Source organism: Silene latifolia, chromosome 9 (genome assembly GCF_048544455.1).
Source record: "Silene latifolia isolate original U9 population chromosome 9, ASM4854445v1, whole genome shotgun sequence".
In the NCBI taxonomy this organism is placed as follows: Eukaryota; Viridiplantae; Streptophyta; class Magnoliopsida; order Caryophyllales; family Caryophyllaceae; genus Silene; species Silene latifolia.
This window is the reverse complement of record NC_133534.1, coordinates 2204417-2216449: the sequence shown is the minus strand read 5'-3', so window position 1 is coordinate 2216449 and position 12033 is coordinate 2204417. Positions and strand designations below refer to the sequence as shown.

The following is a 12033-nucleotide window of genomic DNA, read 5'->3' as shown; positions in this document are numbered from 1 at the left end:
TAATTGATTTTGGATTCCTGAATCATGCATAACTAGTATTGGTGCCCGGCTTCGCCCGGGCTACCTCTACTTACCATTAATTTTTTTTTTTCATTAAATAAAATTACTTAAGTTGCATAACCCATAAATTTATCATTAATATATTTTTCTATGACATATCCTAAAATTACGATGAAATAAATTTTGAGACAAATTCACTGCTCCCGCTATTAATATTTTACTCTTATTAATGAAACAATAGTAATAACATTTCACTAGTTGTCCGTAATCATTGTTACTTTCACTACTCCCGCCATAATTATTATTGTTATCACTCACACGCATTAATATTGATAATTTCACTACTCCCGCCGTAATTATTGTTACTTTCACTATTGCCGCATTAATATTGATTATTTCACTACTCTCGTTTGTTGTTTCTACCACTTTTACTATTCAAATGAGGGATTACTATCATATAACTATATCCAATGTTACTACAATTCTTTTCTTTACTGACGAAATTACTTTTACTACTTAGGCATGCAATTTTAAGAGGATTATATATTTATATATAAATATATTACATATATGCATTAAATCAAATCGAAAGAATTATGTAATATTATATATTATGGAATCTAACTTGAATTATTTATAACCTACTTATATTATATTTTTGTATGTTTAATAATTAACATCTCTATACATTTAATAAACTATAAAGTTTAATAAAATTGCATAGATTTTAAATTTAATATATAATTTTATGATGATAATAATTAATATCATAAGTGTGCATGTTTATAGTAATTAATTATTTTATTTTAAGGAAATTTACCGTCTTCTAGTCTTTTATAAATATTTAGGAAAATTACCAAGCATCTTCTTTGTTTTAGTCTCCTTGAAATTGACCATCTTAATTAATTATTTATTTTAAGGAAACTGCCCATCTCAATTAATTATTTTATTTTAAGAAAATTGGCCATGTTTTACTCTCTTACAAATGTTTAGGAAAATTACCAAGTTTCTATATAATTTAATTTTAACCCAAACTATATAGTATTTGCATTGAGATCACTTAATTGGGTCAATCACACGGTGCTAGTGATTTAAAACTATATAGTATAATTAATTTGTATAACTTTCTTTAATTACATTGAAGTCTCTTGGTTTCTGGATTTAATATATAGTATTGATTGATTTTTTTTTTTTTTTTTTTTTTTTTTTGATTAGGTAAGAAAACTAGGTTGATCCTCTAGGGTAGGACCAACATATCTCATCCTTTCGAATGAGGGAGGTAAGTTGAAGTCACCGGCTATCAAACCACCTCGAAAGAGTTGGACATGAATGTCCAACAGAAGCCATGAAGTCAGCAACCTTGTTGGTTTCACGAAAGCAATGTTTAATTATCACTTCATCAAAAAAATGAAGGTCTAATTTCACATCCTTGATAATACTAGAAATTTCCCATGGAATTTGCCAAGTAACTCGAATCGAGTTAATAACACATAAGTTATCACCCTCCACAATTAACTTTGAGATTCCTAAGTATTTAGCTGCTAAAATACATTCTTTTAAAGCAAGTGCTTCCGCAATAAGGATACTATTGGATCCGCACTTTTTTGCTCCCAACAAAACGACTTTACCATTGTGATCTCTTATAGAATATCCTAAAGCAGCTTTATTACCTTCTATTCTCGATCCGTCAAAATTTAGCTTTAGGAAACCGTTTGTAGGTTTTTCCCACCAAATCTCTTCCTTACTAGAATTGTTTCTAGCTGACTCTTCTATCTCGGGATTGTTGAGATCCTTAAATCTAGTCGCATTCCATGTCTTAGTATTGATTGATTGATTGAAGATACTTCGCTAGTCCGTACAATTATACTCCGTACCAGTCAACTTCAACGTGACACTCTACTGCCCCACAAATGCGTCACAATCTTACGACACTTGACCCATACAACGACAAACCATACCAACTCAGTTACCAATTGACCACCTCTTTTTCGTTTTATCTTCTTCCTTCTGCTCTAATTCCAATCACATAATCTCGTTTAAAATTGCATTATCCGTTTTAAGTTTAAAATAAGTCAAATAGTATATCATATCATTTATATAGATAAGACAAAAATAAAATATTTAGATATTACCAAAAAGCTTGTATTATCTATACGAGTGGTAAATTGTTTAGCCCTTTTTAATTTTAAAAGGATAGACAAATAACATACCATTTATATAAATAAGACAAAAATAAAATACTTAATATTATCAAAAACTTTTCTTATGTGCAAGTGGTATTTATTGAGACTTATTGAATTCCAACATACTCTCCTCTATACTATTCTTTATTGGAAAACACAAAATGAGTTGACGTCACCAGGTGACACCCAATCTTCGCGCCATCCTCTCCCATGTAATAAGTAGGGACCTCTTTAATAAATGGTGTATGTAAGAGGGTGGCACCCAATTTTGGCGCCATCCAATAACACCCTATCATCATCCACCCCTTTTACAAGCTTGTGACTTCCCAAAAATTGCAAGTGAGAGAGTAAATGAGAGATGGCCAGACTTTTTAGGAGGGCACAAGCCGTGACGATTAGAAGCGAGACTTATTATTTACTCCCTCCATACCAGACCAATGGTAACACTTACTCCCTCCATACCACACCAATGGTAACATGGACCCACTTTTCTCCTCACAAAAAGTGGGTCCATGTTACTATTGGTGTGGTATGGAGGGAGTACTTAATACGGACATACCACACCAATGGTAACATTAATTATTTGACCCACAACATTACCAAGTTATCAGTATACCCATTTGATATTTACACAAAATGCCATTACATACCCTACCTACCAACTCACAATTAAACCCACAATTATATACCCACTTAATCTTTTCCCTATTTACACCTACTTTTATCCTCTTTTCTTAAAAACCCCACTTTTTACCACGTTACCATTTGTATGGTACGGAGGGAGTATTATTTATACAAAGCGCCTTGCTTGTGACGGGCTAATCCCGTCACAAGCTGAAGACCTCTCACAAAAGGGAGAGAAGACAAGGTGGGGCACCCACATGTGCTTCCCACTCACCTTTAAATGAGTATTTTGTGAGAGAAAACGGTATCCGTCACAAACTTGTGACGGATATCTCCCGTCTTCAATGAGATTTTGTGTTATTTATAAACCGGTGAAATAAGAAAGTTGAAAAGAAAAGGCGACAAGTAACAAGTGACAAACCCCTCCCGGCTCCCGCTCACTAACCATACTCAAAAGGCAAAACGACAATGTCGTCAACACCAAACGACGACGACCAATCCATCACACGATGCACCACACTAACCACCCCAATACCACCGTACCTACCACCGCCATTACTCTCAACACGCCTAAACTGGGACGTATTCCTAAGTTTTCGCGGTATCGAAACCCGACACACAATGACACAGTCACTCTACGACGCGCTCAAATCTAACGGTATACGTGTATTCATCGATGGTGCAGGAATGGAGAAAGGTGACGTCATTAAGTCGTCACTTGACGAAGCCATTGCTGACACTGCTCTTGCTGTTGCGATTATTTCTCCAAAGTACGGTGATTCTCCTTGGTGTCTTGATGAGCTTTGTGGTCTTTTCGAGTGTCGGAAACGGGTTATTCCGGTTTTTTATCGGGTTGAACCGTCGGATGTCCGGCGTCAGGAAGAGGAATTTGGGAAGAATTTTGATTCTATGGTTGAGGAGAATAAACAGTATCAAAAAACCGAAGAGGATGCGGCCAAGGCGAAGGCGAATGTGGAGAAGTGGAGGAAAGCTTTGAAGGATGTTGGTAATATTTCCGGGTATCCTTGTCGTTCCGAGTGGTATTCTCTCCGTCTCAGTCATTTATTTATTTTACTCCTAGGTTGTATTCTCGAGTTTTTCAGTTTTCTATGTTCTAGTATATCCCTGAATTCTATGCATTAGTGTATACCATGAGCTAATTGAGTGTTTTTGTTAACTTAGTGTTGAACCGTGTCCTTAATTGACCTATTAAATAACCTATTTTACCATTCCAATTAAGATTAAATTACTCATTTACTTATTAGTTCGCCGAGTTACCTATTAACCCACCTAATTATATGAGTCTAATTAACAATTCATGAAACCTACATTGTCATTTCATGCTTTATAATAAAGGTTTTTAATAGTAGTTTGTGTTTATTAAAGGTGATTTGTGATGCTTGTTGTAGAGGATGGTGATATGGGATTAGTGAGTTAGAATGGAGGTCGATGTACGGTTGTTTGAGGAAGGATAATGTTAATGGAGAGTTGAAGGAGGTCATGTTAACTCTTTAGGCCTTAACTTTAGTCGATGTACCATTAAGCCTCTTGAGTTTTGATTGTTGCAATTAGACTCCTTAACTTCGTCAAAAAGTGAAATTCCTTTGATGGTTGAGGGTGAGAGAACCATCTTACACGTGTTTGAACGGAAAACTTAATAGTTTAAGCTGATGGTTGAGGTTGAGGGACAATCAATGATTATATGCGTTAATGCGGAATTGAACCTGGGATATTGTGTTCATTAGACTTTGATACCATATAAGACGACCATTTCAAGTCTCAACCAAAAGTTTCTTTGGTGGTTGATTGTACCTTAATTGATTGTGGCTATACCATTAGCGTAAGCTTTTGGTTGAGATGATGCTGATATGGATGATATGGTATCAAAGGCTCAAAGCTTGATGACCCTAAGGTCTCAAATTAAATTCCAGGGACCTTCTAAAATCTCACAAGTAGAATTTGTGCATGCAGTTTGGGAGGAGCACATGATATGAGCGATTCTCTGCATTATCCGCTCTAAAGATTGATCGGGAGTCGGGACTTGACCAATTGGCATAAATCGTACCACTTTGAGATCATTCAAATATGTAAATCTTTTCGAATTAAGAAGGGTCAATAATAGTAAATGAATAATACCTATTCAAAGTTGTAGTCATAGTGTCATACAGTCATAAGTCATAACCAGCTTAAATCAGGAGAAATCTGGATGAAGTAACCTTTCAATAGTGTAAAGTTAAGCATAAAAATTTGAATTCATATTTAAGATAAAACCATTGGTCACATAACTAAATGAAGAATATTTTTTGGTTGATCTCACATATGAAACTTCCTCATACAAAACTCACAAAATTGATCTAGGAGATTTAGATTGTTATTGCCTGAGCTAGGCAGTCTTTCGGGCCTCCATAGGCCATGTGTAGCATCGCGACTGAGAGTTTTTGTCAAGCCGGACTATCTAGTTTACTTGCTGTTGTATCTCGTCGTATTCAGTACGTCCGTGTATGTGTATTGTGCTATTACATCAGCGAACCATAGTAGACTTCAGAAATGCATATTGAACTGCATTAATTCTGGCCAATACTGTGATTTTTACTATGGCATTACACCATGGTACGGAAGTATACAACTGTCATGTAAATCTCACAAACGGAGCTAACAAATGATGATATGAAAATTCTTCTAACATGCTCGGCTTGAACATGTACATCATGACAGTGATGACCCAGAGGCCATAGAACGCATTGTGAAGCAGGTTGTGGGAGAGTTGAAGAACATTCCAGACTACGTGGCAAAAATCACTGTTGGGTTGGATTCTCGTGTGAATCAAGTGTTGGAGAAGTTGGATATTCACTCTAATGGTGTTAAGTTTCTTGGTATTCACGGAACTCCTGGTATAGGCAAGACAACCCTGGCTAAAGCCGCCTTCAATAAGCTGGCAGTTCATTTCAAAAGACGCTGCTTTGTGTCTAATGTCAGAGAACAGTGCAGTAATGAAGAGGGGGTTTTGAGTGTACAAAATAAACTTTTAGAAGATCTTTCCCTTGGGAGAGTAATGTTAGCAAAGCAAGAAACTCTAGGGAAAAAAGCAATCAAGGAAATAGTTAACGAGAATCGAGTCTTAGTTGTATTAGATGATGTGTCTCAAGCAAACCAACTCGAAAGTCTTGGCATTGTTAGAGATTGGCTTGAACAAGGGAGCAGGGTAATTATTACTAGTAGAGATAGAGAAGTAATAAACCTTTTATGTTGTGATAATGATAAGCATGAGGCAAAAAAGCTAAGTGAGTCAGAGTCACTAGAACTGTTTAGTATTTATGCTTTTGGAAGAAGGAAACCTACAGACGAATATCTGAAAATTTCTGAGGAAATTGTTGAGCTAACAGATGGACTTCCTTTGGCTCTAGAAGTGTTCGGGTCATCCTTGGTTAAGAAAACAATGAGTGAGTGGGAGAATTCTTTGAAAAAATTTGAGGAGTTTGGACCCGAAAAACTTCAGGGTGTGCTCAAAATCAGCTATGATGCTCTTGATGCACAAGATAAGGCTGCATTCCTAGATATATCATGTCTGTTGCTTCAAATGAATATGGAGAGAGGGGATGTAGTGGACATATTGGAGGGGTGTGGTTTAAGGGGCGAGTTAGCAATTGGAAACCTTGTTACAAAATCTTTACTGAAGATATCAGAAAGTAATAAGTTGTGGATGCATGATCAAATTAGGGATATGGGGAGGCAATTTGTTATGGATGAAAACTCTGATGATCCTGGAAAGCGAAGCAGACTTTGGGATTCTCGTGATATAGGAAACGTTCTCCGGCTTGAAAAGGTAAATCCCAAATAAATTTTTTTGCATGAGACTGACAAGTGACAACTGACATCCCATTTGAGCACAAAACATGAATTTTCCCAGTCCCTGGCACAGTAAAATTCTTGCATGAGACTGACTTGACAAACGAGTTATTTAGATAGGATTTTGTTTGGGTCATTATGGCTTTGGATTATATTGGGTAGTATGATATATCATGTCAATTAGAGTTTGAGCAGGGTCACAGGTCGGGTCTGACTATTTAAGTGTAAGTCGGGTTGGTTTGGCTGGAGTCAGTTTTGTACTTTTGTCAAGTATAGTCTAAATCAACAACATCCGTTTCCTTTTTGGAATGTTTTGCGTGGTGGTGAACGAGTATGAAACACCCTAGCTGACTTGCTGTGGGCATATAATTTTTCTTTTCTAAATGCAAATTTAAGCTAATGTCAGGGACTCAGGGGGAGTAATTTAGCAGTATGCTGCAATTGAACTATCTTAAGTCGAGGTTGTCTCAGCATTAATCAGTTGTTACTGGAATATTTGTATTTCAAAATCTGAAGTCTGTTTCAAAAGTCGGAATTTATAGAATTTAGCATCTGTAAGTAGCTGTCTACTTTGTGTGGTTGATTATAGGGTACAGGAGCAATTCGTGGCATTGTTCTTGATATTAAACAACCTTCAACTACCGCCTTCAACTATCTGTTCGAAAAAATCAAGAATCTTACTAGGCAAAAAGCAGATGAAAATGACGATGCCATTTTTCACACAAAATCATTTGAGAAGATGGACAGCCTGAAACTACTTCAAATTAATTATTCACAGCTAAGAGGAAATATGAAATATATGCCATCTGTGCTGAGGTGCCTGCAGTGGAGAGGATGTTCAGAGAAGACTGTTTCTGAAAATATACCGGAAGAACTTCGTGTGCTTGATGTTTCAGGAAGTAATATTCAACAACTATGGCCCTCATATTTGCCTCGGTGGTCGACCAACAAGGTATCTAGTACAACTGATCTCTCTTTTTTTCTCTTTCTCTCTCTTTTCTTTTGGGGTAGGAGTCATAAGAGCAGGTTTTATGTTGGTGGTTTTCTAACCGAGCTCACGATTACCACTACTTGACTTTAACATCTAGCTGTGGTGACATCTAGTCTGCACCAGTTGATGTTAAGGCTATGTTTGGTAGCATGTTTTTAGTTCAAATGATATGAGAATTGAGAAGAGGAGAAAGAAGAACAAGGATGAGGTAGTAAAGTTGTGTTACACCAGTTCACCATTACATGTGTTAATGCAACCAATTAACATGCCTTCGTAAAGTTCTTCCGTCTCCCTATATCTATAATGACAAATGAGATCAAATGAAGCCGGGGGGTTTGGAACAATCTTCAATGACTTTACTGGTTAGTTTAGCTGACATCTGAGAATGAGATCAGTCGTTATTCTGATTACACTCTACCAAACATGATGTAGATGTGAATATTTGTTACTTTGCAGGTAGCTCGTAACTTGGTGGTGCTAAATCTCTCCAACAATCCCCGTCTAACTGCTCTACCTGACATGTCGAGCAATAGACACTTGGAAAAGCTAGTACTTAAGCAATGTGTTGGACTGACTAAGATTCACGATTCAATAGGGAAAATGAGTTCCTTAGTTCATTTAAATTTACAAGGGTGTTCAGACTTGGTTGATTTTCCCAGTGACGTCACAGGAATGAAAGGTCTTAGAGAGTTGATCTTGTCTGGCTGCTCCAAATTCAGAGGATTACCACATGACGTTCGAAGCTTGAAATCATTGATCCAACTACTTCTTGACGGCACAGCAATAAAAAATCTTCCTGGATATCTGTTCCATCTCACACAGCTTGAAGTACTTAGTCTAAACCGTTGTAATCAGATCGAACAGCTGCCTCGATGGATAGGGAGTTTGAGCTCTCTAAAAGATCTCTCACTTAATCAGACAATGCTGAAAACGTTACCTGATACTATTGGATCGTTGTCAAGCCTTGAGAAATTAAGTCTAGTGCACTGTTCGTCACTAGAAACTCTTCCGGATTCAGTAGAAAGCCTGAAGTCCCTGGTTGAGTTGCACCTAACCGGTACTTCAATCCAAGAACTTCCTCCATCTATTTGTTCACTATCCTATCTGAAGGTCTTATCAGCTGGACAATGCAGTTCTTTGTCCCTACTGCCTGTTACAATAGGAGGATTAGCTTTTGTCACTGAGCTCCAGCTAGACAACACAGCAATTACATGTCTCCCTGATGAAATTTGTTCCTTGACATGTATTCGGAAGCTTGATCTGAATAATTGCAAATCACTTGCAAGATTGCCTGAAAAAATTGGTAAATTGTCAAATCTTAACATTCTTTGGATGATAGGTGCTGCCATTAAAGAATTGCCCGACTCCATTGGGGGATTGGAGAATCTTACATGGTTAAACCTGAATAATTGTAGTGAGCTAGGCCAGCTACCAGAAACCATAGGTTCGTTGAGATCCTTGCACATACTTATGATGGAAGATACCGCTGTCACCTTCTTACCTGAAAGTTTTGGGATGCTTGAAAGCTTAATGGTATTGAAAATGAAGAAGTCCGTCCAGGACATCCTAAATGGGTTTGACAATGTACTACCTACTTCTTTCTACAAGCTTTCTCGTTTGGAAGAATTTGATGCCTCAGGATGCCAAATTTCAGGTATTTCCATTTCCTTTGGAGCCTCACTGTTCATTTGTTTTGGAATATGACGGAATTGAGCAAATCAACTCTCTCTAAGCTTTTTGTATTGTAATGTGTGAACTGTGAAGTAACATTTGCTTGCTGTTGTTCATGATGCAATTTTCACTATGGGTCACTTCGGAAATAGACTCTTTATGATTATTACAGGTACGGCTGTAAATGAGCCGAGTGCACTTGACAAATCCTCTGGTTCGTTCAATCCTATGTAAACGAGCCGTGCTTGACCAAATCTGATTCAAGCCCTAGGTCACTCGGACTCATACTGGAAACTTGTTTTAGCTTTTTTTTTTTTAATCTTTCTGTTTAATTTTAATATTTTATAGTTACATTTGTTTTGATAATACATGATTTTAGTTTATAATTATATTTTAATTTTTAGTATTTATAATTATATATTTATTTCTAATTAGATTTGAACTGAAAAAGACAACAATGATTAAACTCGAGTCTTTCCGAGCTACAACTTTTTTAAGTTTAACGAGCTACAAGCCGATCCCAAATTCAGGCTCAAATTCCCATGTCGATCTTGATGCACATATGAGCATGAGTTGCCACCATTTAAGCTCGACGAGCTCCAAGTCTAGAGAGCTTGAGTTCGAGTTAGCCGATCTCAAATCTGTTAGAGCTCGAGCTGAGATCGGTTCAGTTACATCTCTGTTTACAGGAATAAGACTCGCTCATCGAACCTCCCTTGCCTCGCCATGGACACGATTTTTTTTTTACTATAATGAGGCTTTTTTTTTTTTTTTTTTTTTTTTTTTTTTTAATGGCGTATTTATTACTCCGTAGATCGCTTTTTAACTCTCTTTAAAAAAAATAAAATTTTTATTCTTATTTTAGACTTCTATTTTTAAAATAAAATTTTTCGTCGACTTATTATTTTATTTTGACATTTATTATTATTATTATTAATTTTTTTTTTTTTTTTTTTTAAATATACGACTATGCCTTTTCAACTCTTTTTACCTAAAACTTGTATATTGTCAAGCTCTATTGGTCGCCTTAGACGGTTTCAGATGATGATTCATGCCAGCCAACCCCAAATCAATTTGGGACTAAGGCTCTGATGATGTTGTTGTGAGGTAATGTTTTTGCTGCATACAAAATGTCAGGTCAAATAAATGATGATTTTGTCATGCTTTCCAAGCTAGAGGTTTTGGACCTGGGGTTCAACAGTTTTCATAGCCTTCCTTCCACGCTGGAGGGACTTTGTTTCTTAAAGAATCTATCACTTTGTCACTGTGTAAACCTGAGGTCGCTACCTCCGCTTCCTTCTACTTTGGAGTTGCTAGTATGTGCAGATTGTTATTCACTTGAAAGTATATGCGACCTCTTAAACCTTGATCGCTTACAAGAACTGCAACTTGCAAATTGCTACAAACTTACTGATATTCCAGGCCTTGAATGCTTGAAGTCTTTGAGAAGGTTGTACATGAGTAGTTGTACTGCAAGTGCAGCAGCTGTCAAAAAAAGACTAAGCAAGGTATATTCTCCTCCAAAAATTCATATTTCCTTTGTACTCTGAATGTTTTATCAAAGGATTTTGGTAATTCAATGAGCTGCAACTTCATCTTTTTCATATGAACACAAAGTTTAGTTCATATTAGGGCTTGCTTGAGTTAGGAGTAATGTTAGAGAACGAATAGAGGCCAACAGAAAGGAAAAAGTGAAAAACTGGTTGAAGTGATCGTGGTATGTGCACAGCACCCCAAGTGCGCTCCCGTTATTTGTTTAAAATAAAAATTAATATTGAGATTTAGTAATTCTTGCTCAAACAAGGGTGCTAATGCTTGAAGCCTTGAAGGTTTAATATGTACCCTTAGGATGTAAATTCTGGCTCCACCACTGCCCGCATGACTTTATAAAGGTAATGCGTAATCCTAGGGAACTGGCGAGTTAAAATTACCCTGTTATCGGAAATCCCCCTAACTTTTGCTTTAGGATCAATTTTGTAGGAGATAGACAAATTTGTAAGAAAGAAGTGAAGAACACATTCGTGGAATTGTTTCCGTGGGTTCTTCGAAATGTAGTGAGTGATTTGAATGTACCAAGTAAGAAAATTAGCGGATTCAATTAAATGGAGAGGAAGTGCCTCCAGTCCAAGCAAGCCATTAGTTGGTCTGGCTCAGGTGTTATTGCTTTAGAGTACAACTCATTCAGTTCATAGTTCAGTTCAGAGGAATTGAACCTTTGTCATAAAATGATTAATGTGCAGATTACTCTCAGAAACTTGAAACTTGAAACTTGAACAGTCTGTGTATTTCCGGCAATTAGATCCGTGATTGGTTTTCTCAAAGAGCAGTGATTTTCACACCTCGTCCCAACATCACCCAAAAAAACATCATTGTCGCTGTTGTAGTCTCTGTGGACCTGCAAAAGCTAGATGAGGTGTATGCAAAACAGCCTGAGATTGTCAGTATTCAAGCTCATATTCTCAGACAAAACATGCCTATGCCTATCTTTAGTTCTACGTTGATTTTATCAGGAGTTCCAATGACAGTAGAAGATCAGCTCTACCTGTGCAGATTTAAAGAGTTCCATCCCTTGGTATCTATGCTAAGAGGAGCCGAGGAGGTGACACTATACAGATAATTCAGCAAACCAAAGCAGCTAACGGAGTTGAGCTGAAAAAGTGAGGTATATTTCTTGTGTTTGAAAACGATGATGATTATGACGGGGATGAAGACTTGCTG

At 36.8% G+C, this 12033-nt stretch overlaps 1 protein-coding gene across 1 annotated transcript; it reads left to right on the top strand.

The window, feature by feature from the left end:
* Positions 1–3180: 3180 nt before the first annotated feature.
* On the top strand, positions 3181–11640 carry LOC141598658 (disease resistance protein RUN1-like). Its single transcript, XM_074418371.1, has 6 exons — positions 3181–3847; positions 5523–6630; positions 7243–7605; positions 8101–9298; positions 10453–10823; positions 11556–11640. The coding sequence occupies exons 1-6, from the start codon at positions 3276–3278 to the stop codon at positions 11586–11588; spliced, it is 3645 nt and encodes a 1214-aa protein (XP_074274472.1). The 5' UTR covers positions 3181–3275; the 3' UTR covers positions 11589–11640.
* The last annotated feature ends 393 nt before the right edge of the window (positions 11641–12033 follow it).